At 42.0% G+C, this 26398-nt stretch overlaps 1 protein-coding gene across 4 annotated transcripts in view; it reads left to right on the top strand.

The window, feature by feature from the left end:
• Window positions 1–23544: 23544 nt before the first annotated feature.
• Window positions 23545–26398, top strand: part of NRG3 (neuregulin 3) — a 1084705-nt gene continuing 1081851 nt past the window's right edge. For 2 of the 4 annotated variants that reach the window (XM_047762259.1, XM_047762260.1), the window contains exon 1: window positions 23545–24504. In XM_047762259.1, coding sequence (XP_047618215.1) covers window positions 23685–24504 — 820 coding nt within the window. In that variant the 5' untranslated portion in view covers window positions 23545–23684. The remainder of the gene's footprint in view (window positions 24505–26398) is intronic. The other 2 variants (XM_047762261.1, XM_047762262.1) reach the window with 2 other exon arrangements.

A 26398-nucleotide genomic window follows, 5' to 3' on the forward strand; every position in this document is an offset into this window, starting at 1 on the left:
CTTCAAAGTTTGCAGAGCACTTTTTTGTAGAAGTGTTTTTGTTTTTGTTTTTGTTTTTAATGGACACACCTGTGGCATATGGAAGTTCCCTGGATAGGGGTCGAAATCAGAGCTTCAGTGTCAGGCCTATGCCACAGCCACAGCAACGCCAGAGCCAAGCCACATCTGTGACCTACATCACATCTTGTGGCAACACCAGATCCTTAACCCACAGAGCGAGGCAAGGAGTTGAACTCTGCATCCTCAAAGACACTATGTTGGGTTCTTAACCCACTGAGCCACAACAGGATCTCTTACAGAGTGCTTTTATCCACAGTCACTTTCAACATTGATTCGCGGGATAGAGATTCAGACCATTTCTGAAATGCAAGCAGAGCCTAAGAGAGGTCACGTGACTTTCCCATGGCCACATGTATACAAAGTAATAGAAACAGGATTCCTACTTAGGCCATGTGGCTCCCAGGCCAAGGCTCTCAGAGGCCTTGAGTAATGGGATGAGAAGATTCTAGAGAGGATAAGGATATGAATTCCAGTATTAATTCCATCACTTGATGGGTAGTCTTGCATACTTTGCTGTAAGTGTTATTAGGCTCTTAAAGGTTCTTTGCTCTAGGGTTTTAGTGAGGCTTAAGTGAGATAATATTTATGAAAGCACCTTTTAATATTGAAATTCTATAGAAATGTTATTAGTTATGATGGAAGCTGAGCTGATATTTGGAATGGTCTTGTGGGGATGTTTTCCATGGGGAAAGAAATTGCCTGTGAAAAAGTTCTAATCACAAATGCAAATCCTGCTGGCAGATGCGGCAGGTCCGGGGAAAGACACATCCCCATATTGTCTTTTTATCCCACAAATGTCTCTGTGACTAAGGGAGTAGAGCAGCAGCTGCTATTACTATCACTGCTCAGAATCCTCATTTTCAGATTATTGATGGGGAACCAAGAACAAGATTGTGTGTATGTGTGTGTGTGAGGGAGAGAGAGAGAGAGAATGAGAGAGCCTGGCATGTAAAAAACATTCAATAAATGATGTTATTAATTGCTGCTACTATTTCAGCCTGTTCTATTCAAAGGGATCAAATTTTAGCTTTTCAAAAATAATCTCATGGTTTGAGTAGAGGCCGTTGATGCCAACGGATATTGTATAGGAGAGATTTTTGTTTTAATTTGGCAGTGGGATTCATTAAATAAGCAGAATTAACCATGAATGTGACATGATAAAGAGTCAATAACAGTATTTTTAAATGTTGACTATCATATGTGATGCTGAGAAATTTAGTTGATTATAAATTCTGAAACTGGGAGTTTTCAGAGTAACAATAATAGTAATAATTAATATTAGATGAGCTCTTACTTAGTGCCAAATATCTTGGATATTCTTTGTGAGCATTATCTCACTGGAATCTTGCAAAACCCCATAAAACTGCATTGAATAGATTTATTGATGAAGAAACCAGGCATACAGCTAGTAAGTGACTAGTCTACCTGCGAGCCCAGGTAGTTTGACTCCAAGTTGGAGCTCCTACAAATCCATGCTATTTTCCCTCCCAAAATACTATTGAAATTTTTTTTTTTGTCTTTTTAGGGCCACACCCGCGGCATATGGAGGTTTTCAGGCTAGAGGTCTGATTGGAGCTATTGCCGCTGGCCTACGCCAGAGCCACAGCAATGCCAGACCTGAGCCGTGTCTGCAACCTACACCACGGCTCATGGCAACACTGGACCCTTAACCCACTGAGCGAGGTTAGGGATCGAACCTGAAACCTCATTGTTCTAGATGGATTCGTTAACCACTGAGCCACAACGGGAACTCCACTACTGAAGTTTAAATGGAATAAATGAGACTATAGTAGATGAGGATGCATACGTAAATGGATCCATTTCTACACTGCTGGAGTGTAGGGCAAACAATTAAAGTTACAGATAAATATCACTTTGGTGTAGAACAAACAGGACAAGGAGGATACTTAAGTCCATATCCACATAGAGCATTTGAAATTATATTTATTCAGTGTGATTATATATGTGAGTCATCCTCAAATATTTAACGGAATATCAAATATAAGAGGAATTAGGAACACATTCTTTTTTTTTCTTGTCTTTCTGCCTTTTCTTGAGCCACTCCTGCGGCATATGGAGGATCCCAGGCTAGGGGTCTAATTGGAGCTGTAGCCACTGGCCTACACCAGAGCCACAGCAATGTGGGATCCGAGCCGCGTCTGCAACCCACACCACAGCTCACAGCAATGCCGGATCCTTAATCCACTGAGCAAGGCCAGGGAACGAACCCGAAACCTCATGGTTCCTAGTCGGATTTGTTAACCACTGCACCACGAAGGGAACTCCTAGGAATACATTCTTAAGGGATAGTTTTAGGATTTTTGGTAGAAGTTATGTTGCAACCATGTGAGCTCTGAACATGTGCTGGAAGTTTCTTTAGAGAAAACCGAATAGATAATGTAACAGTCTGACTCTTGATGTCTCTACATCTAGTTTTGTGTTGCTCCTGGTGGTTAATCTCATTTCCTTAACTGTTTTGTGGTGGAGCACATTTAGATATACAATGGGGATCTGACTAGATGACTGTAAAGTCTCTTGCAGAATTTGGTTTCTGAGATTTTAAGACACAGCCAATTAGGTCTTAAAAACTTATGCTTGGAATGAAAACTACAAATATTTGTGTGTCCACAGACACTCTGATCCAACTAAAAGAATTATATGCCTGCAGCCATATTTGCTCCATATTTCTGCCCATCTTCAAGGGCAACGATGCTATTTTCCTATGAGAGGATAAGCCAATCAACGTGAGAGAAAAGTAAGTGAGTCATGAGCGGACAATAGGGGCACAGATACTTCAGGTTGAAGAGAGGTGAACTGAACTATCTGAGAGTTGTTCAGATGATAGATGGGAAAATAGTTTCATATAAGCTTATGCAACTAAAGTTAATATAGGAAATCCCTCTGATGCCTTTTGAGAAGCAAAAGTAAAGAATTGTGTGTTTCTTTAAATAATTTTGGGTGGCAAACTGTGTTTCTGCAAAATAACATCCTTCTGGGGATGAATCATCTATTTGGTTTCCTAGGGTAACATGTTGGGGGACTCATATGCAGGATTTCATCTCCAGCACCCAGCTATACTCAGGATGAAAGTCATCATTGTAAATGGGAGTCAGTGTGCATATTCATCCTGAATGCTAAGCTGTTGGAACAATGAAACTGATGAGGAAGGGTCCATCAAATCAGGAATTATGCAAAAATGTTGAAGAGTTCCTGAGAGGATGATATCAGAGTAAGATTTTCATAGTTTGTAGAAGGCTCTATTTATTTCTTAAAATCTTAACCAAAACCACACACTTGTGCATGCTCTCTATGAGCAAAACTCCGTAAATTATCTCACACATCAGGAACTATAAAGCTGGAGCATATGTTTTGTTTTGCTTTATGTTTCCTTAAACTTCTTCAGATACTAATTGATATCACATGGATATCAAGAGAAGGTATATCTATGTATCTGTTTAAGACTTCTGGAGTTCCCATCATGGCGCAGTGGTTAACGAATCCGACTAGGAACCATGAGGTTGCGGGTTCGGTCCCTGCCCTTGCTCAGTGGGTTAATGATCTGGCGTTGCCGTGAGCTGTGGTGTAGGTTGCAGATGTGGCTCGGATCCCACGTTGCTGTAGCTCTGGCGTAGGCCAGAGACTACAGCTCTGATCTGACCCCTAGCCTGGGAATCTCCATATGCTGCGGGAGCAGCCCAAGAAATAGCAAAAAGACCAAAAAAAAAAAAAAAAAGACTTCTGCTTACTTCTATGCTCAAGATCAGATAATTTATCGGTTAAACACACTCTGGAATGAGGATGATATGGACTACTTGTAATTTTAAAGTTAAAAAATTAGTGATTAATAGCCTGCCAGGGGCTGAAACATGACCTCGACACCTGCATTACCATTCATTGTATTATTAACGAATATTCTCCTCCTGTCTCCCATGCTACTTGTGGGATGCAATGTGCTTCTCTGCTTGCTTTGGGTTTTGCATGTGTCTTGCTTTGTGTCTTAGTCAGTTCTGGCTACCACAACAAAGTACCGGAGGCTGGGGGTCTTAAACAACAGAAATTTAGATTTTTAGCTCTAGAGGCTAGAAATCTTATATTGGGGTGCCAGCATGGCTCATTTCTGGTGAGGGCTCTCTTCCTGACTTGCATATGGCTGTCTTCTTGCTATCTCCTTACGTGGCAGAGCAAAAGACAGAGAGAAGGGAAGAAAGATGTCTCATGTCTGGTCTCATAAGGGCATTAATCCGGTCATGAGGGCATCACCCTTATGACCTAATCACCTTCCAAAATCCCCACCTCCAAATACTATCCCATTGGGGATTAGTGTTTCTCCATAAAAATGTGGGGATAGGGGACATAACTAAGTCCTTAGCACTCTGATAAATGGAATGTGGACAAAAGTAACCTTGTGTCACCTCTAAGCGAAGCTGTTCAGAAATGCTGCTGTGTACTTTTTCTTCCCTGCACTCTTGCTGTCCACTTTGGGACAAATACAGCAAGACTGATGGTCTTAGAACAACAGAACCTGAGCCCCATCCACAACCTGGAGCATAATGGGCTAACAAAGAAAACTACAAAGAAAACTTTCAGTTTATTATTGTCATTAGGTGTTTCTGCCAAAAAACGGAAGGGGTGGGAAAGAGAGAAGGGGGGAGACAAAGGAAGGAAGGAAGAAAGGAAAGGGAAGGGAAGGGAAGGGAAGGGAAGGGAAGGGAAGAAAAGTTGTCTAATCCATTGCACAGTGATAAAAAGGCTTTGGCTCAGAGAGGAAGAAATATCACTGATTATATGTAAACACATTTAAGGGACCCTAAAACTGATATTTTTCTGAAGAATGCCAAAATGAATTAATGATAGTGATGGAATTCTAATGCCAGAAATCAGCTTTATGACAGCCACAGCAATATTTTTGTACTTAGACCAAAAAAAAAAGGAGGAACACATAATTTTTGGATGGGGTGCAGGGTAAAGACTTCTGGCTACTTACAAGCAGCTGGGGTGAATATGTTTGAGTGCATTTAATAGTAGTTACTTTACTTTCTGCAAAACAAATTACCATAAATGTAGCAGCTTAAAACATTTCTCATTTCTTATCTCACAGTTTCTGTGGATCAGGTGTCTGGGAACAAGTTAGCTTGGTCCTGAGCTCAGAATCTTACAAGGCCCAGATCAAGTGCTGGCTCGACTGTCTTCCCATCTGAAAGTTTGACTGGGGAAGTATCCACCTCTAAGCTCCTTCAGGTTGCCAGCAGAGCTTAGGTTCTTACAACTGCAGATTTCATGGCAGCTTGATTCATCAAAGCCAATAAATGAAAGAGAGACAGAGAGAAGAATATGAATGAGAATCTCTGCTATTTGGAGCCTCTAACTTCAGAGAAGGCCTGAATACTCTTTTAAAAAGTTTGCCTGATTAGGTCAGGCCCACCCAGAATAGTCTCCCTTAACTCAAAATCAACAGATTAGGAATCTTAGTGACCTCTGTAAAATCCTTTCGTCTTTGCCATATAATGTAACATAACCTTGCGAGCAACATGCCATCACCTTTGCCATATTGCACGGGTTAGAAGAAAGCCCCAGATTCCAGAGCACACAAAAGGAGAGGATGATACAGAGTGTGACTTATGGGGGTCACCAGAGGGTATATCTGCCACAACATTCAATAGAGTACATAGGACTGCATTATTCCTCCAAGGAGCTTCAAAGCCTTCCCATTTATGAAATCAATCCAAGCATGTAGTGACTGAGAGGCAGGGGGTAAGTAATCAAATTCAGACCTGAGGCATCATGAGGACATAAGAAAATTGATATAGGGCAGCTATGACTCTCTTAAAGAAACAACACCAAGAAACCATGTCTGATTCAGTATGAATAAACAATTTCCTCAATCCCCATCAGAACCATGCACATATACCCAGAGATGGAGCCAAGACCAGGTTGGAAATAGCCCCCTCTGATAATCTGCTAGCACTGTGGGAGAGCTGGTCCAGGTATACCTAAGCATCTGGTCATTTACACTTCAGAGACCCCAGGAAGGATGGAAAGTAATTGCATTTCAGTATTGGCTAGGAGGGACATCTAGTGGCAGCTGGGAACTGGGTGGGTTGTCAACTGGTAAGCACATACCCTTGAGCAGGCTAATGCATAGAGATTCTGAGTGAGAGGTGCGGATGGTGTTTGTTCTGTTTGTTCTCCAGGATACCATTCCTCCACCAATTTCAAGTTTTGAGAAGATATATTTATAAGGTTATAAACAGACCACACCTGGTAGTATCTTCAAAGCCATTTCATATTTACAGACCTTCTCATAAGGAAGCATGGTATCATGGAAATAAGAGAAATAAGTGTAACTTCTAGGAGCTACATTATATATTATTGTGTGCATGTGCGTGTGTGTGTGTGAAAGAGAGAAAGAGAATCCTCAAATCCTCAAAGATTGATCAGGAGAACACTATGGCATGGTAAAACATATATAGATGAAAGGAAGAAAGTAAAGGAGGAAGGAAGGGAGAAAGGACAACAGTGTGTGTGATACTGTAGCCACACCTCATGCTCCTCTCAAGCCCTCAGGACAGTGTTCTCTTTGCCTACCTTGCCACTCCATCTTCCTCACCCTCTAGGGTGTGTGACTTCCCACAAAACAGATTTTAGAACTTTCAGATGTAGCCAAAAACTGAGCAGAGGAGGGCTCAGCCTGAGAAATTTGAAAAGAAAAAAAGCTGAAAGAGAATGAGGCTAAGTGGATCTATATATGGTACAGATTTGAGAGTGTTGAGGGAAAGAGATGGGGAAAAGAGGCAGGATGGAGGGGCTGCAGGGATGGGGGAGAGCTTTGGAGTGGTGATGAGTGTCTAGATCTTGAGCAGCCTTAGGTGAGAGGAAACTTTGAAGGAGAGAAAGAGGTGAATGTCTTCAAGTTATCTTAATATTATGAAGATTTTTCGGCAGGTACAAATTAGAGATTGGAGTTATTTTAGTTATTAATTTGACTGGTTTTTATCTTGGTACCTAGTTAAAGGTCTGTTACATGGAAGGTGTCCAGTTACTACCTCTGAATGAGTGAATACCTTCAATTGCCATCCTAAAAGCCCAGGTTGAACCAGTTCAGCCAATATGAGCCATTAGTAGAGTGTAGTGATAGCTAATGCCACAAGGGATTATGAAACCAGAATTCCACAGTGTGGCTTCAATGCACCTTTTTAAAACTTTCCAAATTAACTTAAAATTAGTGGCAGCTTGTTTCATCTAGTTCACTGAAATTGTTCATATTAGATTCCAAAGATGAATCAGAAGACATAGGAAGCCCTGAAAGTTGAGGTGTTTAAAATCTGTCTGTTCTAGGATTTCCCACTGGGGCACAGTGGATTAATGATCCGGCTTGCCTCTGTGGTACTGCCCCTTCGATTTGACCAGGAGCGGGCTCAGTGGGTTAAGGATCCATTGTTGCCGCAGCTCCTCGCATTCTGTGTCTGGCCCAGGGGCTTCCATATGTCGTAAGTGTGACTTAAAAAGGGAAAAAAAAAAATGTCTGTTCTTATAAGACATGTTTCCTCAAAAACCTAACAATTCTTATCTCTATTTTCCTTATTTATGTATGCTTGAGGCTTTTTATTTACTTGGAATTCGTTCTTCTTTTTCTTCACCTCTCTCCATTTTCAGAGCTGATCTCAAATCTGTTCTCATTAGCAAAGTGAGAATTTTATAAACTTACACAATTCTGTGGCTCTTTCCAACTCTTTCCTCACACTTTGACACACAACACAAAGTTATGACTGAAATGAAAATTTTATTGTGCAAGGACTATGCGTGATACTATAATTTTGAGGCTCCCATGTAAATTAGGTCACTTTTTTTTGGATCTTTGTAGAATTCCCTGTACTCCTAAACTGTGGCAACTGTCTTTCTCAAGCTTTTGTCCCTGTTGGTGTGCTTGTGTAGAATTTTATCTCTTTGCTTTCTGGGCTACAAGTTGTTTGAGGGAAATATCCTGTTTTATTCGTCTCCCTTGTCATTTTAAAGAAACATTTAAATATAAGGATTGGTATAATTATTAAATAAAGTCTGGCAGGAAATCAGTTTGGCAGCATTTTACCAGTAGTTTGTGTTAGTAAAAGTATTTATTATGATAAAATTGTATTTCTTTGAAATTCTTTCATTATTTAAAAGTTTTGAAAATTCAAGTGGAATGGAGTCCCCTCCAATTACTCCCAATTAGTAATGTTTAGTTGCATGCTTACACTGTGCACAAATGTATTACCATAGGATAATAAATTCTTTTCCTGGAATTCCTGTTGTGGCTTGGAAGGTTAAGAACCCAACATAGTGTCCATGAGGATGCAGGTTCCATCCATGACCTCACTCAGTAGGTTGAAGATCCGGTGTTGCAGCAAGCTGCAGCATAGGTCACAGATGTGGCTTCAGTCTGGCGTTGCTGTGGCTGTGGCATAGACTTCAGCTGCACCTCCAATTTGACCCCTAACCTGGGTACTTCATATGCTGCAGGTGCAGCAATTTAAAAAAAATTATTTTTTATGAGATTTTGTTATATTAAATACTGCTTTTGTTCTTTTTGGTGTGAAAGGAAAGATGTGACTCAAAAGAATGACAGTCCTTTGAACTCAGCAGGAAGAAGAGAATCATATTTTGAACATTCCATTCTCCAACCTTTACATTCTCTTAGTGATCTCTCTTTGTTTACATGTCGATTGGTCAAGTTTTATATAGTTATATGAGAATTTAGATGGGTAATTTTTGGCTCAAGAATTTGATATTTAAAGTAAAGATTTCATTACTTACTTGCTACCTACTTCTAAAAAATAAAACTGGCCAGTGTACAATAAAATAAAACAATGGGGTTCCCATTGTGGCACAACAGGACCAGTGGCATCTCTGCAGCACCAGGATGCAGGTTCAATCCCCGGCTTGGCACAGTGGGTTAAAGGATCCAGTATTGCCACAGCTGCAGCGTAAGTCACAACTGTGGCTGGAATCTGATCCCTGGCCTGGTAACTCCATATGCTGCAGGGTGGCCAAAAAATAAAAAACAAAATGGTGAAATAAGTCTAATAAAGGGACTGAGCAAGAATTCCATAATGTTCAGCAAATTCAGCTAAAGTATTTCTCAAGGTGGGAATTTCAATACCAAGGAACTCTCACTCTGGCAGGCAGTGTTACTTAAAGTCAGAAGTGGAAAGAACCAGTAAGGATTAAAAAAAAAAAAAAAAAAAACCAGGAGTAGGGCAAGATCAAGTCAGAAAAACAGAGCAGGAAACAATTACAAATTGCAAAAGTGGAATTGAGCATATATGAAAATCAAGGGGTCCAAGGATAAATAAATAGACTTGGATGGAAGTGGGAATAAGAGGTTAGAGAAAGGAGACATGTCCTTAGATTATTATCATTGAGGAAGCTGAGGTACTCCTGCTTGCTTGTGCTAAACCCAGACTCCTGGTACACTGTTGGATGAATTTTGCTTAATGGCTTCAGTCAGCATGTACAATGTTAAGGAGGTAAATTTATCAGAAAATAAAGACCCGGGGAAGCTACTGCAATTGAAGACAAGTTTTATCTATGAGTTATTAGTTTTCTAGGAAAAAAAGCAAGTGTAATAGATTTCTGAGAAGACCAAATTCTTAGAAGACAAAAAAGTAGGATTAAATACTAGAGAAATATGTTCTTTGTATGCATATCAAGAAGAGGAGAGACAACTAAAAAATAATTTCAAGACTTCAGACGTAACAAATCATGAGTCAGCCTTTCTCTCCCATTCCGTAAGGCAAATTGGAGAAATATTGACTATATCTCTTGTAAAGAATGGCTGTTAATGGCTGAGGAGAGAAAACGTTCTTATTGCGAGGGGGTTTCAGGGAGCAGTCTTGTAATGAAATCATTAGAGTGATGTTGTAATTAGCTACTTTCAGCATGGATTTGGGTGCCTTATATATGTGCCAGGGGATACAGCTTGAAAACTGAGCACTGTTCACTCCACGTCTCAGGTATTGAATAAAAAAAATGCAATAAAAAAACATGCCTGCTGTTCATTTACAAAAGGAATCAAGCGTCCTCCTGTGAGCAAGAGTTGAGATGGTCAAGATGTACAAATTTCATGCACAGATAATGGACCAGTTTGGGAGGGAAGGAGCCAGACCCAGAGAGTAATGGTTTACAGCCTCTAGAGTATTTTCATACAAACTCTCCTTGGTGGAAGGACAAGAATTCCTAAAGAGGGAGCCACTTTGATATCTTTTGCACCTTCATCCATGAAAGGAGGCAGAAGCATTGCTGTGCCTGGATCTGAAAGGCATTTAATTTAACACAACACATGCCTGTTAATTTCTGACACATCTCTCTGGAAGAATTTGAAAGGAGCTGAAGTTCCAGAGGAGTGAATGAGGACTCATCTTTATAATGGTTACTGTGCCCCTATTTCTTCCCCCAGAATGACTTACCTAAAATACATTTGTTATAAACATTGTCTTTGTCGGAACCATTTTTTTCCTGATATTTTACATTCACACAGACATGCCAAAAGGAGCACAAGTCATGCATATGATATTTAGTTTTCCCAGTGATCACCTGGGGAAAGCATAATTATCCTCTTTTACAGATGAGAATCTCAAATTCAAAGACTTGCAACCTCTTTGTCCATGGCTTCATACTCAATGTGACACAGAGCTGGGATTCAAGCTCACTCTTTTGTTTGGAGTTATTTCTAACAATCTTCTCTTCCAGACGTGTATTTATATTCAAGACAAACCAAAACATAACGTTTGGCTTATACTGAATCATTTATCTTCTTCTTTGGCACTGTGATTATACAGCATTTATAAAACTCCCTGTCCACTCAGGCAAATACTTGCACTTCTGTGCTTTGATTTAGTGCACTGGGTTCCACTGTCAAAGTTACCAGCCTTGCAAATAGTCATAATCTGAATCTAGATTTCTAGGCTTCTCCTTCTAAATCACTTGAAGGGGAACAGAGTTGATACTAGAAAAAGAACCACAGGGAGGAAGGGCTGAGTTAGCATCACACATAAGTAGAAATGAAGTAGCTTTATTTCAACATGGATTGTGAACAAAAGCCACTACTGAGACAACAGGGTTAAGATGAAACTTAAAATGATTTAAAAAGGTATCCTCGAGGAAAACACCAGACATCATAATGTCTGTTGTACGCAAGTTTAAAATTTTTGAGACAGCGTAACATTCTTTTTTGGACAAGTAATGCTTAGAAAGAAAATACTTTATAATTTCAGTTCTTAAAAACTTATGACAACAAATTCTAAGTCTTTACATCGCCCAGATTGTCTATAGGCAGATTCTAACAGACTATAAAAATAACGCTTTCGATTAGAGGAATAATCTTTGGTTTCATTTTTGTTTTCCATATGGCTCAGGATATATTTGATAAGAGATTGTTTTTGAACCTCAGACTTTTCCCCATAACTCAGCATGAATACAATGCCTGTGGATGAATTGTATGTATTGTACATAATCTTCACCAAGGTGATAGTCTGGCTTCTGAGACCTCTGAGCCCCTGAGAATTTGAGGGAGGATTTTGTCCCATTAAAGTCTATTTGTTTCTCAACAGGTAAAGTTGTATTTGGTTTATACTGACTGAGTGAAATTTTTCACATGGGTGTTAGATATCAGGAAAACTAAAAGATGCTATGGCATTTTCAGAGTTTTCATTCCTTTATTTTTTTCAAGGACAAAGTTAGGAATATAAAAATACTACCAACCACAATACACAGAAATAAAATATTAATTTGACACTTTTAGTACATATATATATACATATATATATATGTATATATACTTTTTGTGAGCTGCAGACTTTTATATCCAACTACCTACTTACTATATTGCTTTACAGCCCTTTCCAACTCAGTATTCTCTCAACCAAATTCATAAGCTCCATAAATGTGGTCTTCCTTCAATATCTATATTCTCAGAGAAAGCACCATCATATAAACAGACAGCCAAACCAGGAATCTAGTAGTCATTCTTGACACTGTCCTCTCCCTTCATTCTCCTTGGGACATGACTTATCCTTGAAGTATAAAAATCTCCTTTTATGTGGTACACGAAGAGGGATCAAGCTTTGGAGAAAGCCTTGAACCCATCCTAAAAATTGCTTTCAGTGGTCTATGCTTGCTATACTTATCTAACAAAGATTAGTTACATTTTTTGCACATTTAAAATAATACTGTATAAAACAACAATAAAAACTCAATTTAGGAGTTCCCGTTGTGGCGTAGCAGAAGCGAATCTGACTAGGAACCGTGAGGTTGTGGGTTTGATCCCTTGCCTTGCTCAGTGGGTTAAGGATCCGGTGTTGCCTGGAGCTGTAGTGTAGTTTGCAGACACGGCTCAGATCTGGTGTTACTGTGGCTCTGGCGTAGACCAGTGGCTACAGCTCTGATTAGACCCCTAGCCTGGGTACCTCCATATGCTGCAAGTGCGGCCCTAAAAAGACAAAAGGAAAAAAACAAACAAACAAACAAAAAAACTTAATTTATGCACAAGCTGTGAAGTAATATGAATTTAATGAAATCAAACTTTCATTGAGAATTGTGTAATTACAAAGCTGAGAAATTGAGTGAAGTGGTGTAAGTTGTGTTCGTCCTATTGCAACATGGCAGTGCCATCTTAGCTACAAAAAGATCTACCCATCTTTGTCTGAATTGTTTTAAAATTATGTGAATTTTGAAGACTAAGAAGGCATTTCTCCTAGAATATGGCACCCCTAATCATCCATTTGTGAGAAAGATGTCCTCTTCAGCTACCAGGAAATTCTTCAGTGGCATTTTGTTATTTGACAGTAAAGGGCCTCTGGTAAAATTTTGGTCCATCTTTAGGCATTATTTATAAGCCAGATCTCTAACATGAAAGCAAAAAAATAAATAAATAAATAAATAAATAAATAAATAAATAAATAAAAGGCAAGGGAAAGAAAAATTATATGATGAAACACAGCTTGTGATTCCATTCAAATTTGTTATTTAGGGTTTTACATGGACTAGGCTTTCCTAAGCATTTAAAATGGCATTTTGGTATTGTTTCTGGCTGCAAAGTCAAATTTATTCTAGCATCTCGTTGCTGCTATTTCACACAGTGGGGATCTGGCAATCAGGTGCTCTTATTAATCCAGGTGTATTATTGGACCTTAATCAGATTTTGAATGTTAAAAACAACCTCAGTTTGGCTCGACAGGATAGATAAGGAAAATGTACTTCTTTTCAGTCTCTAGTTCCTATCCCCGTGCTTGTTTTGTAATGGGCGTTGTATGGTCATATATTCAATTTTCACATGAGATGCATCCACTGACTCTCATTAAAAATTAACCAGGCGTGGCTTCACAGATCTCTTCACAAACATAGGAATCCACATTGTGTCCCTTCTCCCTCATAGAATGAATTATCTAGTTGTCAGATTACTCTAGCTTTCCTTTCATTTTCCAAGAGGAACTCATGGACCTTGCAATAAATCCTATGAGCACAACTACCCAGTTGTCCATTGCTTGGGCTACAGTGACTTATCTGACCTGTACTTATCATTATTAATGTTCCAAGTTGTGTCGATAAGTCTGTCACACAAAAATCCTAAAAGGATTTAAGGGGATCTCTGAAGAATACCAACAGTGCCTGCTAAAATTACCTAACATGTACTCCAAGAAAAAAAAAATGTTTAGTAAAGATTACTAAATATTTAACATAATTGTAAATATTTATTAAAGAATAAATTATAAATACATACATTTGGAATTAGATATAATTTATAATGCTTTATCATTGTTAATATAGAAAATAAAAGGAAATATGAATATGGTAGGTACAATCAGTTGACAAAAAAGGAAATAAAATTAGCAGATATATAAAGATAATAAGGTTAAAATTATCAATCAGCTATAATGGAAAAAATTAAAAATAATAAAAAGGGACTATTTTTCAGATTTTGCATTTGTTAGAAAGAGAAAGGAAGCAAGGAGAGAAAGAAGAGATTTTAGTATTTGATCGGGTTGTGTGTGGTTTTTGTTTGTTTTTTTTAACCTCTTGTGTCACCTAAAACAGAGTTTTCAAATTATGCAAACTGCAATTTGTCTGCTGGGTTTTTTGTTTTGTTTTGTTTTGGTTTGTTTGTTTGTTTGTTTGTTTTTTGGTTGCCTAATCCAAAGTAATAAAGCTTTATACCGTTGACTTAAAAACTATATGCACAACCTAAAAGTTGAGAGTTAAATTTTATTTGGGGAAAAATGAGGACTTAAGCCTGGGAGGCAGCATCTCAGTTAACCCTTAGAAAACCCACTCCAAGGAGGCAGTGGCAGGGGTGGGGGGCGGCTAGGATATAAAGGAGTTTTGCAACAAAGAACAGGTAGTAGGAACAAAAGATTAGTGCTAATGGAATTTAGTGCTTTTCTATGTATGGGAAGATGCAAGGTCTGGGCTTACTGAAATCATTCCTTAGATATGCACCTCAGCTATCTGGGGCCAGCATACTCTGTTTTCACATCCTGAGTTTTCTTGGAATGTACCGTCAGGAGTGGCTGCAGTCTGATGGTTGCTAGATGGCAGGTGTTCTTCCTTTCCTTCCTGAGTTCCCTCAGGGATCACCCTCTCTATGTCTTGAGCCTGTTTCTGTTTTGTAGATAGGTTCATTTGTGCCAGGTTTTACATTCCACATATTAGTGATATCATGTAGTATTTGTCTTTCTCTTTCTGACTTACTTTACTTAGTATGAGAATGTCTAGTTTCATCCATGTTGCTTCGAATGGCATTATTTCATTCTTTTTTTATGGCTGAGAAGTATTCCATTGCATATATGTATCATATCTTCTTAATCCATTCATCTGTTAATGGGCATTTAGGTTTTTTTCTAAATCTTGGCTATTTTGAATAGTGCTGCCATGAACATAGGGGCACATGTGTCTTTTTGAATTTAGTTTTGTCTGGATATATGCCCAGAAGTGGGATTGCTAGATCATATGCTAGTACTATATTTAGTTTCCTGAAGATCCTCCATACTGCTGTCCATAGCGATTGTACCAATTTATATTCTCACCAACAGTGCATGAGGGTTCCCTTCTCTCCACACCCTCTCCAGCAGTTGTTATTTATAGACTTATTAATGATGGCTTTTCTGAATGATGTGAGGTGATACCTCATTGTATTTTTGATTTGCATTTCTCTAAGAATTAGTGATATTGAGCATCCTTTCATGTGCCTACTGGCCATCTGTATGTCTTTGGAGAAATGTCTATCCATGTCTTCTGCCCAAGTTGAATTTTTTTTTAATAGTGAGATTTATATATACTCCATATCATCCAATGGAGTAGTATTTCCATCCAATGGAAATTGTAGTTTTCTTTTTTTTTTTTTTCTCTCTCTCTCTCTTTCAGCCATGCCCATGGCATAAGGAAGTTCTGAGGCCAGGGACTGAACCTGAGCCACAGCTATGACCCATGCTATAGCTGTGGCCACACTGGGTCCCCAACCCACTAGGCCAGTCTGGGGATTGAACCCATACCACATCAGAGACAATGCAGGATTCTTAACCAGTTGTACCATAGCAAGAACTCTATTAATGACATTAATTTGTAGTACCAGAGTGCTTTTAAATATATGAACAGTGTTTTGTAACTTGCAAAATACATTTACATTTGTTTTCCATTTTTAACATAATAATCTTGAGGTTAGGCAGTGTTGCCCAAGTTTTATGGACCATATAACTGAGACTCAGAGTTCCATAAAAATATTGGAATAGTAAGTATTCAAACCTGGGTTTCCTAACTGCTTGTTCAGTGCATCCTTCATTGCCCATATCCTTTGTTATGCCAAAGAATCAAGAGTTTCCTGGTCGTAGCATCAGCTCTACTTTTGCTTTATGGATACATACCTTCTAAATTCATCAAATATTTGGTACCTGTATTTTCAGAAATGATATGTGACCTTTGGCTTCACTTAGCCAAAGTATATGCAACTCCATTTAAGGATCCTTTGAAAATGCAGAGTGACAGGCCAACTTTGATGAGCAGAGTTCATTCTCTAGGATGACACCTCTGAGAAGATGCCTGGAAACAAAAGAGGGGACAACCCCACAATGTTCCATCCTCTGTCGCTCTCATGCATACACAGTTTTTAACTAAGAAAGAAAGGAAGGAAGGAAAGAAGGAAGGAAGGAAGGAAGGGAGAAAGAAGGGAAGAAAGAAAAAGAAAGAAAGGGCCATTTTTTTTTCCAAAGGGAAGGGGAACTTCTTGGAGAATTTGAATGATGTAAACTTTGTCTGAAAGCTTTAAAGATGAAAGGTGTCACTTTTTACCGATTAGCCTTGTAGAATGATGAGATCCTGAGTGTGCCTTGCTACTTCAAAGGGTCATTGGAATACAGCTTCCAGGAAAGACTGCCTGAAAGATTTCTATAAAGGAGGTTTGGTTCCCTCCAGGGCCTTCCTTCAGTACCCTTGTGGATTGCTAGAACTTTGTAATGTAATGTCTAAATCTCTCTGGGTCCCTCATACATTCCCATATAGGACATGAGGTATCTTTTGTCATTGTTCAAGTTCAGATGGAATTTTTGAAGGTTAAACCAGGTTTCTCTCTTCTTGCTTAAATATGTGTGTGTGTGTGTGTGTGTGTGTGTGTGTGTGTGTGCGAGCACACACATATATGTATACATATAAATATATGATCTAATGATCAGAGAAGTAAGAGTGCATTTGGGGTTCAAATTCTGGAAACAAATCATACTTTGCCTAGGAGCTGTCTATCTTGCTGCTCTGCAAACTGTCCAAAGAAGTTAGATGTGTGTCCTAGAGTACCACCAGGAAGGCCAATTATGAGTTTACTTCTTTAGGATTTCCCAGGAGAAAAAGGACAATGGGTAGAGCTGCGTGTGGGGTGGCAAATAGTGAGTATAATTATTTGCAAAGCTGCCTGACATTAAGAGTGCACTAACATCACCTATTAGGTCTGCTTGGCAGGGGAATATTTCCTAGCTAACTGAATATTTCCCAAGGAAATTATTTTTATCACAACATCATTTCCAAAGTGATGATTCTGAGATTTTTGTCTAATGTTTTCTGTAATACTTAAACTATTAACCGTAAATAGTTTTATTTGTGTTTTTAATCTTATCCAGTGTAGCAGGGAGTATAAATTGTTTTCATTTACAGTGATTCAGGGGAGGTCAGAATTTGGTAGATCTTACTTCAGTCCTTGGTGGAGAGTTTTTCAACTAAGCCACCATCAGTATTGCCATTGACCACCATCTTAAGTCCTCATCTGTTGCCAGAGCAAAGTTGGCTCTGCTCCCATAGTACAGTGGGAGCAAGTTGGTTTAGTTAGTCTCTCAGGGGCTCAACTTTGCATTTCCAAACTCTAAGAAATTCTTTTGAGTAAACAAGCCTGAAGAATTATCTGTTTTTGCTTTCTATAACTTACTTATGTTGGAATCTAATCATCACCCTTTACTAGGTAGTTTCTCTAATTCGTACTGTAATCCCATCCCTATTTCACCTTATTCCCTAGACACTTAATACAGAATCTGCTACCACAACCTCCTTTCTTTACAAAATAAGTACACACACCCTGCCCAAGCAAAATCATGCACAAACACAGTTATTGGTCAAATATGTCAGTCAAATATCTTGAGAAATTTATATTAAAAAGGAAGTCACTTCCATATTTTTACATGCCAGTATTAATTTTAAAATGATTTGGGCAGCATGAATTTGAAAAAAAGTATGTTAGCCATACTCCCAAGGAAGATAGCTAATACCTTAATATAGTTAATATGTTTTATAAGTTTTATAGGCTCATATCCATGGTTTAAATGACTTATTATGATAAAATTTTATGGCTTCTAAATTTTAAAATAACCTCTGTTAAGCTAATAAGAATATGATGCATACTTTGTCAAATTCTGATATGCTTTTTGTCTCATCCTGGTGTAATTCCTATGCTTTTTCACTGTTTTTAACAGTTTTCTAAAGATTCTCAGATAATTTTACTTCATATTTCCCATGCAAAAAAGAAGCACTGGCATGATAATGTGCAAAAATAGAATGTGTACATGTGTGTATAACTGGGTCACCATGCTGTACAGTAGAAAAAAATTGTTTTGGGGAAATAACTATTAAAAAATAATAATAAAAACAATTTCAATAAGAATGAAAAAAAAAGAAGCACTGAGAAGATATGTCCTTGGATCTCTCCAAAGCACCATGTCCTCCAATTTCAGATCTCAGAAAATGACTTCAAAAGAATAGAGCTCTTCAGTGAAATGATCCAAAAATATATATCTACCAATGTTGGGGAAAAGATAGGGAGAAAAGGGAGAAATTGCTGACAAAGAAACCCAAACAGGATAAGACAAACACTAATAGCAGCTTTAAGTGCCAAGTAAAAGCTACCCATGTTGGTACCTAAAGTATAGGCAGTTTGAATTCAGTGCAAAACGATAATTACATAGATATCTCACTGTGACACTCAGATCCTTCAGCACTGAGTTTCCAACTCATTGTCTACCTTTACTTCTCCTCTACACTCATTGCAACTGGACTCTTGGCCTACAGGATGGTTTCATGCCTTCCTGGCATGGCAGAGGCTTCAAGTACCCTCTGCAGCTACAGGACACTTTAGCATCTCCTGACTTGAGATCCCTGAAACTTGTGTGTGTCTATCCCAATCCAGTGAGGCCTGCACAAACACTAGGTGTCTTATATTGAGCTCCCCAAGACTCCTTTGGGACCCCTCTCACAATAGTTGGTGTAGAAAGCCTCCGTACGTTTGTTCCTCCCCTTGTGAACTCAGAGCGCAAAGAAATCCTCTTCACAAAAATCCTCCTTTCATCTCCAGTGTGTTGTGCTATCTACCTAGTCCTTAGTTAACCTATTTTTTTTTCTCTTTTTTTGGTCTTTTTTGCCTTTTTAGGGCTGTACCTGCAGCATACGGAGGTTCCTAGGCTAGGGGTCTAATCGAAGCTAAAGCTGCCGGCCTATACCACAGCCATAGCAACACCAGATCCAAACCATGTCTGTGACCTACACCACAGCTTATGGCAACGCTGAATCCTTAACCCACTAAGCAAGGACAGGGATCGAACCTGCAACCTCATGGTTCCTAGTCGGATTCGCTTCCACTGTGCCACAACTCCAGTTAATCTATTTTGAAACTTTAGCATTGTTTCACATTTATTTCAGTAACTCCTTTAAAACTTCTGATATCATATCCTGTTATACAGCATCCAGCATTTCCTAATTCATAAGCATTCAATTAGGTGGCAATCTAAAATACCTTACATCTGAATGTTGTTACAATCTTTTTTGTGACTAGGGTATAGTTGCAACTGGAATTTTTCACCTTTCCACTTTGTGATTTTTGCTCTGTAGAATTCATGTAGTTTTGTGTTGGTTTATTTTTGATATTGGAATATAATGCACAAATCCTTGGAGTCAACATGTTGTGAACATTCGGCTCCACCAGGGTATTTTTTCCAGTACATTGTGAATTGAGTCCTATATGTAAGATATAAAGCACCCACAAGAAATACATAAGGTTATTTGTTGAGAGCTATGAAGAAAACAATCTGCTTTTCTTTATGTAAGGCCACAATGATATACTGCGAAATGTGTATTATTATAACAGGAATGGACTACAGCAAGAGAGACTAAGGAATATGCAACCGTGGAAAGAAAGTTAGCCATATTAACTCTTTGTAAAATGTTTACTTTGTGAAATGTTTTGAGATGTCACATTGCCTACATACATGATTCCTGTGGATATTGAGAAGAGTGTTTGGTTCTGCAGGCCAGGCTGGTACCTTCTGTAGCCACATTTATTCAGGGAACCTACAGCTAATAAGAGAGTACCCTCTTTACCTGATAGGATGGTAAATAGATTGAGGATATTGGGATTGCTGAAGAGATGTCCTGTGTAATCACACCAATAAGATATGTACTTTGTGTACCAAAACAGCACTTCTCATCTTTTTATAGCCTATACCATTTATGTATTTTGTTTATTTATTGTCAGAGTCTTCCACTAAAATATAAGCTCCATGAAGGTAGGGAGCTTTGTTCTGTTTTCTGCAGATATGGAGCTCAGGAGAGGCTGTATTATGCCATGCCCATTTGTTAGAAAAATCCACGCCCCTCTCTATAGGAGACATCCAAAAAAAGTATGGGTAGCTCTTCTCCAAAAGGTTATTTACATCTATCTTTATTAAATAATTAGCATCGGTATTAAAAACCATAGAAAGCACAATTCTTAGGTCATTCATTATACCAGAATAATAAGAATGTTCCTTGAAAATTATAATCTGTATTTTAAGGTTATATAGTGAATTTTGAAAGGCTTTCTTTAGACTCTGTGACACCTTGGTATGTATTAGTTAACAAAACTGAATGGTATTTAATGTATTTAAAAATCATGCTTAAAAATGATAGGTGAACAGTCCATTTAACTATACAGTTTCATATTAATTATGTAGAATGTAGATATTATAGTTTCATTTCCCAGATAAAAAAACAGAGGCCTAGAGTGACTTTATTGCTTATACAGAGCAGATCTTAATCTTGAATCCCTGTGTTCAGAGCCTGAGTGTGAAGCTTTTTCTGCAGTGTTATGCTGCAGGTAACTGTGAGGTACCGGACTGAGATTCGCCTTACCCTGGGACTGATCAGTTGGCTGCTCATCAGCAGTGAGAGTGTCGTCCACTTGTCCTTGACTCGGCTGTGGACCCCCAGTTCCAGTTCCAGTGTTTACTACCTGCCACCAGGGAGCCTCATTGTAAAACTTCAAATTAATGCTGGGTGTACCAGCCAAAGTTTCTTGAATGGACTGATACAACCTGCTTCCCAATACAAGGCTATCAAAGCAATAGGCTTCCTCTCCCCCCCACCCCGCCCCATGATGATGTTCACTGTGAGAGCAGCTAATGGGTAGTCAAGTGCAGAGGCTTGGGAGAAAATGAGTTGAGTAGGGAACCATGAATAAGCTATTAAAACCAAGTGGAAATGAGAAGTGGAGAGAATTTGGAGAGATAGATGAGGAAGACATTGGGGAGCACTAAGACAACACAGGGTGAGTTTTATAAGAATCCCATTTCAGGGGAGCATTTGCCCAGCTCCAGCATTACAGCACCCTTTTTGTACACTGGATTTATTTCAGTGGGGGAGAAAGAAGGGAGGGGCCATAGGAATGATGGGGGCCAACAAATTAGGAGTGTTTTGGAAAATAATTTTCAATATTATACACCTGGCAGCTGCACCTTGGTATAATTTCACAATATTTTGTGTAAAAGCTAATTTTTATTTGCTATACAGGAAAAGTTGGCCAGTAACTGCCCAGCCTCAACAGAAGGTAGAGATTTGGTCAATTTTTACTTAAGAGGATGGTGCACTGTATTGGAAAGCTGAAGGAATATAGATTTATGGGTTTGTGGTATTTTTTTTTTTCACTTGCAATTTTTGGAACCATAATTCAGCACTACTGGATTAGTGCATGTTCTATTAAACTAAAAATCAAAAGCTTTCCTATGGGGAAAGTCTCAATATTATAACTGGAAGAGGTGACAGCTGCATTACTACTATCAAAAATAATTTATTAACCGTGTCTGTGCAAAATACTCTGGTAGGCACGAAATCCCAGGGGCTTCCTGTTTCAATGCATCCTCTTCTCTTTGTAGTCTTTTCCGTGTACCGTTTGGCTCTCTACCTGTGAATAAAACGGATACCTGGAAAACTTCATCTTTGGGGAGACTATCACAGGTCAAGAGAACGATGTTTTCTTCATCAGTGCCAATCATACAGTTCAGGGGAGATGTATTAGGAGGCTGACATCCTAAACCTTTCTGTCTTGGAGCTTATAAACAAAAACGTCTTTCCAGTTTCTACTTTAGACCAGGAAATCTGGAAGAGTTGACAATAAGGTTCTGCACCATTAGCATAGACCATGCTGATGCCGGCTCTTTACTCCTTCATCCTTCCTTCTTCTTCTGATCCCTTCGCCCTCCAGGCAGGTCCCACACTGCACCTGAGATACAGGTGCACAGATGGCTATACCCCAAAGAAGAAACCGGCAACAGAATTTTGTATTCCAATAAATCCTTTAAAATTTTACCTCTCACAATCAGTTGCCTTGTGACATGTGCACCTGTGCGTACATCTACATTTAAAGACAATTTTTTTTTTAAGGTAAGTTATCACAATCGGCTGCGAGGTATCTGCTGGGTATAATTGCATAAAGGTCGGCTTCACCAGCATCTCTCTGAGGAAATCGGAAGGAAAGGGCTCTCCATCCAGCAGCACCCGAGGTTGGGCGGAGGGCCTGGACCACCCTCCCACGGCACATGTCCCCTCTCCCTGGCCCCGAAGCGTCAGTCTCTGACCCCACTGCATCAGCACGGGAGACAGGGCTCACACTCAGGTGGGTAGGGAGCTGCTTTTGCCACACACTTCCAAGCGGGGCTTTGCTTGGATCATTTATATATCTTGGACGCAACTGAAAACCACCATTAGGTGCTGGTGGGAGGCGCTACTCTGCCTGAAGCCCAGCCCGTCCTGAGGATCGGCGCATACCCCACCCGCCGGGCGTCTGCCCGGTGCCGCCTCCCGCCTGGGGTCCTTACTCCCCGGGATCCCCGTTGCAGTCTCTTTTTCCACGTCTTCCCTGTCAAGCGCTACCGGACAGGGGCTCCGGGCAGTGTTTTCCAATCTTCAGGGGCTGGTGGGGTTCCCTAAGTGACCGGTCGGACAGCACACGCCAGGGACGCCCCTTGCGTCCCTGGCCCGGGCTCGCGTCGCCGGCGGCATAGCTCGCTGGAGTTTGACTCTCGGTCGGCGGCGCCTGCACGGAGCCGAGGGCGCGGGAGCGAGGCGAGCCCGGCCGCTCGCCCTCCGCGCCGCGCTCGGATTGGTCTCTCCCAGACAGTGCTGGCCGAGGGTTGGCTGCGGGCCGGCTGAAGAACAGGTGCACCTTGCCGCCCGGACTCGCGGAGCAGCCGCCGAGGAACGCGGCGCGGCGGGCCGGGCGAACGGCGGCGGCCAGGCCGGCCCCCCTGTGTCGGAATGCGGCTCTCCGGCGCCGGGCGTTTAGCGGCCGACCGGCTCGGCCCCTGAAGGCGGCGCGAGGCCCATTGGCGGCGCGGGCGGGCGCCCGGGGGAGCGGGCCGGGCTCGGCGCTCCGAGGATGCCGGCGCGGCTGGAGCGCTTGCAGGCAGCGGGCGATAACAGCAGCAGCAGCAGCAGCAGCAGCAGCAGCAGCAGCAGCAGCAGCAGCAGCAGACGCGGTGCCCCGGCGCGCAGGAGGCCGCTTGGCGGGCTGCAGACGCGCCCCGCCGCTCCCTGACCGGCCGGCGGCGCCGGGGGGCCTGTCTCGCCCCTCTTCCGCGCTCCTAGCCGCCCCCTCCCCGGCCCTTGTCCCCTCCCCCGCTCTTCTCCTCCCCGCCCGCCGCCCGCCTCTCGGGGGGAGGGGCGTGGGGGCAGGGAGCCGATTTGCATGCGGCCGCCGCGGCCGCTGCCTGCGCCCGAGCCCGCCGCCGCCGCCGGAGCCCGCGCCCGCGCCCGGCCCGCGCGGCCTCATGCCTCTAGCGCGGCCCTCGGGGGGGCGAAGGTGAAGACCGGCTCCTAGGATGAGTGAAGGGGCGGCCGCTGCTTCGCCACCTGGAGCCGCTTCGGCAGCCGCCGCCTCGGCCGAGGAGGGCACCGCGGCGGCTGCGGCGGCGGCGGGCGGGGGCCCGGACGGCGGCGGCGAAGGGGCGGCCGAGCCCCCCCGGGAGTTACGCTGTAGCGACTGCATCGTGTGGAACCGGCAGCAGACGTGGCTGTGCGTGGTTCCTCTGTTCATCGGCTTCATCGGCCTGGGGCTCAGCCTCATGCTCCTCAAATGGATCGTGGTGGGCTCCGTCAAGGAATACGTGCCCACCGACCTGGTGGACTCCAAGGGGATGGGCCAGGACCCCTTCTTCCTCTCCAAGCCCAGCTCCTTCCCCAAGGCCATGGAGACCACCACTACGACAACTTCCACCACGTCCCCAGCCACCCCCTCCGCCGGTGGCGCCGCCTCTTCCAGGACGCCCAACCGGATTAGCACCCGCCTGACCACCATCACGCGGGCGCCAACTCGCTTCCCCGGACACCGGGTGCCCATCCGGGCCAGCCCGCGCTCCACCACAGCACGGAACACTGCGCCCCCCCCGACGGTCTTGTCCACGACAGCCCCTTTCTTCAGTAGCAGCACTCCAGGCTCCAGACCCCCGATGCCAGGAACCCCCAGTACGCAGGCCATGCCCTCCTGGCCCACTGCGGCATACGCTACCTCCTCCTATCTTCATGACTCCACTCCTTCCTGGACCCTGTCTCCCTTTCAGGATGCTGCCTCCTCCTCCTCCTCTTCCTCGTCCTCCTCCCCTACCACCACCACGCCAGAAACTAGCACCAGCCCCAAATTTCGTAAGTAAACAGTGTCTGAAGTCTGATTTACTACCGAGTTTCCTTTCTGCCGTCCTGCTTGCTGTCTTTTTCTCTCGCTTTCTCTCTCCTAGCATCCTTCACCCCCACCCCCCACCACCTTTCCAGGTTTGGTGCTAGAGTGAGAGAATTAAAACTGGCCACAAGGGAGGAAAAAAGGCGCCGGCCAGACAGTTTTTCATGTGTAGGGTAGGGGTGATGTGAAGCGAAGGGAGATTGTCAGTCAAGCGCCATGGGCCCTACTTCACTGGGTCCCAAATGATAACTAACTCCCTTCAAGGGGTTAAAGCGCGTGCGAACCCTCCTCACTGCAGACCTGCTGGCGAGCTCCCGATCCGGTTCCCTTTGAGAGCTGGGGAGGGAGGGGAGGGCCTTTCCAAACGCACTGAGCCCTTTTCCCACCCGTGGGAAGGAGAGAAAGAAAAGCACATGCAAATCGACCTACGTTAAACCTCGGAGGGAAGTTGTGTCCATGTGGGGGTGGGCTGCGAGGGGAGGTGTGATGATTTGATGGAAATGTTGGTAAGGTGAAGCTGTAGACACTTCCAGCAGCCCTGCCCCAGGAAGGGACCAGGAAGGGTTAATTAGAAGCCATTGTGGGAGGTAGGAAAAGGAGGCGATCCTTGGCTAAGGGAAAAGTGATCACCCCCTACCCTGCCCCTGGCCATTCTAAGGTGGAGAATCGGATTCTGTGGCGCCTGGAGTGACTTGAGGAGGGAATTATGAAGGGAACCCTGCAGAGCTGCCGCCTTTAGGGTCTTGACGGAGGAGGAGTTTTTTCAACCCTGCCAAGCATTTGCTTTGTTCATTTCCCAAAGGTGGGGTGTGAACCTCATTTCCCCTCCCTATATGCCTGAGAAATTGAGGCGAAATAGGACAGTGTTCTCTGCACTGAGGGCTGAGAAAATCCAACTTGTTTGGAACAGGTCACTCTTTGAATATTATCTCCTTTAACCTTGGCTTAGTTGCTGCCAGTACTGGCCAGTTTCTCTAAGCATGATAGCTTTCTATCTGTCTAGGAGGTGTATATTTTCTCTATATCTCTATAAATGTTTTAGATGACTGATTGACCTCCCACTACCCTCCCACCACCCCACCTTGTTCTCATCCTAAGGAAATCTTAGGAAGCTTCTTACTCTGACTATTGATCAGGATCAGAGAACAGTTGGTACAACCTGTGAAGGTTATTTAGGACAAACCCCCAGCCTGCCAGTTCAAGTTCTGTGTAATGCTCTTCTCCAGCAACTGCCTGGCCATGTCTTCTTTATGTTGTATTTCTGTTTTGAGCCCTAACGTCTGGAGGGGAAGGAAGAGTGCCTGTCATTAACTCTTGAGTAGATATACCAAGCTTTCAGTCATCTGGGAATTTTTCATTTCCCTGACCTGTGGTCTTACTTGGGGTGTTATTTAACCCTTAAAACTTTTTTTTTTTTTTTGATCTATTGCATTGGTAGGTAAGATCCAGAGAGAGACGTTCCTTATCCTTTTACTATACTTTGGGGAAAAAAATAGGCTAAAAGATAAATTGGGAGACTAGGAGAAGAGGGGGAGGGAGGGACAAACCAGAATGGCAGTCAAATCAGTAACTTGCTGCTTCTCCCTCCTTTGGTTGAAGCAGTCATTTTTGAAAGCACGTCTTCTCAGGAGGTGTGTAGAGGGTTCTCTCAACAAATCTAGCTGCTTGAGTTTTGTGGAGGGATAAAGGATGGGCAAGTGTATTGTGAACATATTCAATGGATTGAAAATATGTGCATCTTTCCTGAAGACCCCAGATTTTTTATCTTTTCTTTTGATACAGTTGATATGAATAATGGAGTGTTGGTGTACTTCTCAGCTGTATGTGTGGGGGGGCTTGCACACCGGGGGGGGGGGGATA

This window comes from Phacochoerus africanus, chromosome 15 (genome assembly GCF_016906955.1).
Source record: "Phacochoerus africanus isolate WHEZ1 chromosome 15, ROS_Pafr_v1, whole genome shotgun sequence".
NCBI classification, from domain to species: Eukaryota; Metazoa; Chordata; class Mammalia; order Artiodactyla; family Suidae; genus Phacochoerus; species Phacochoerus africanus.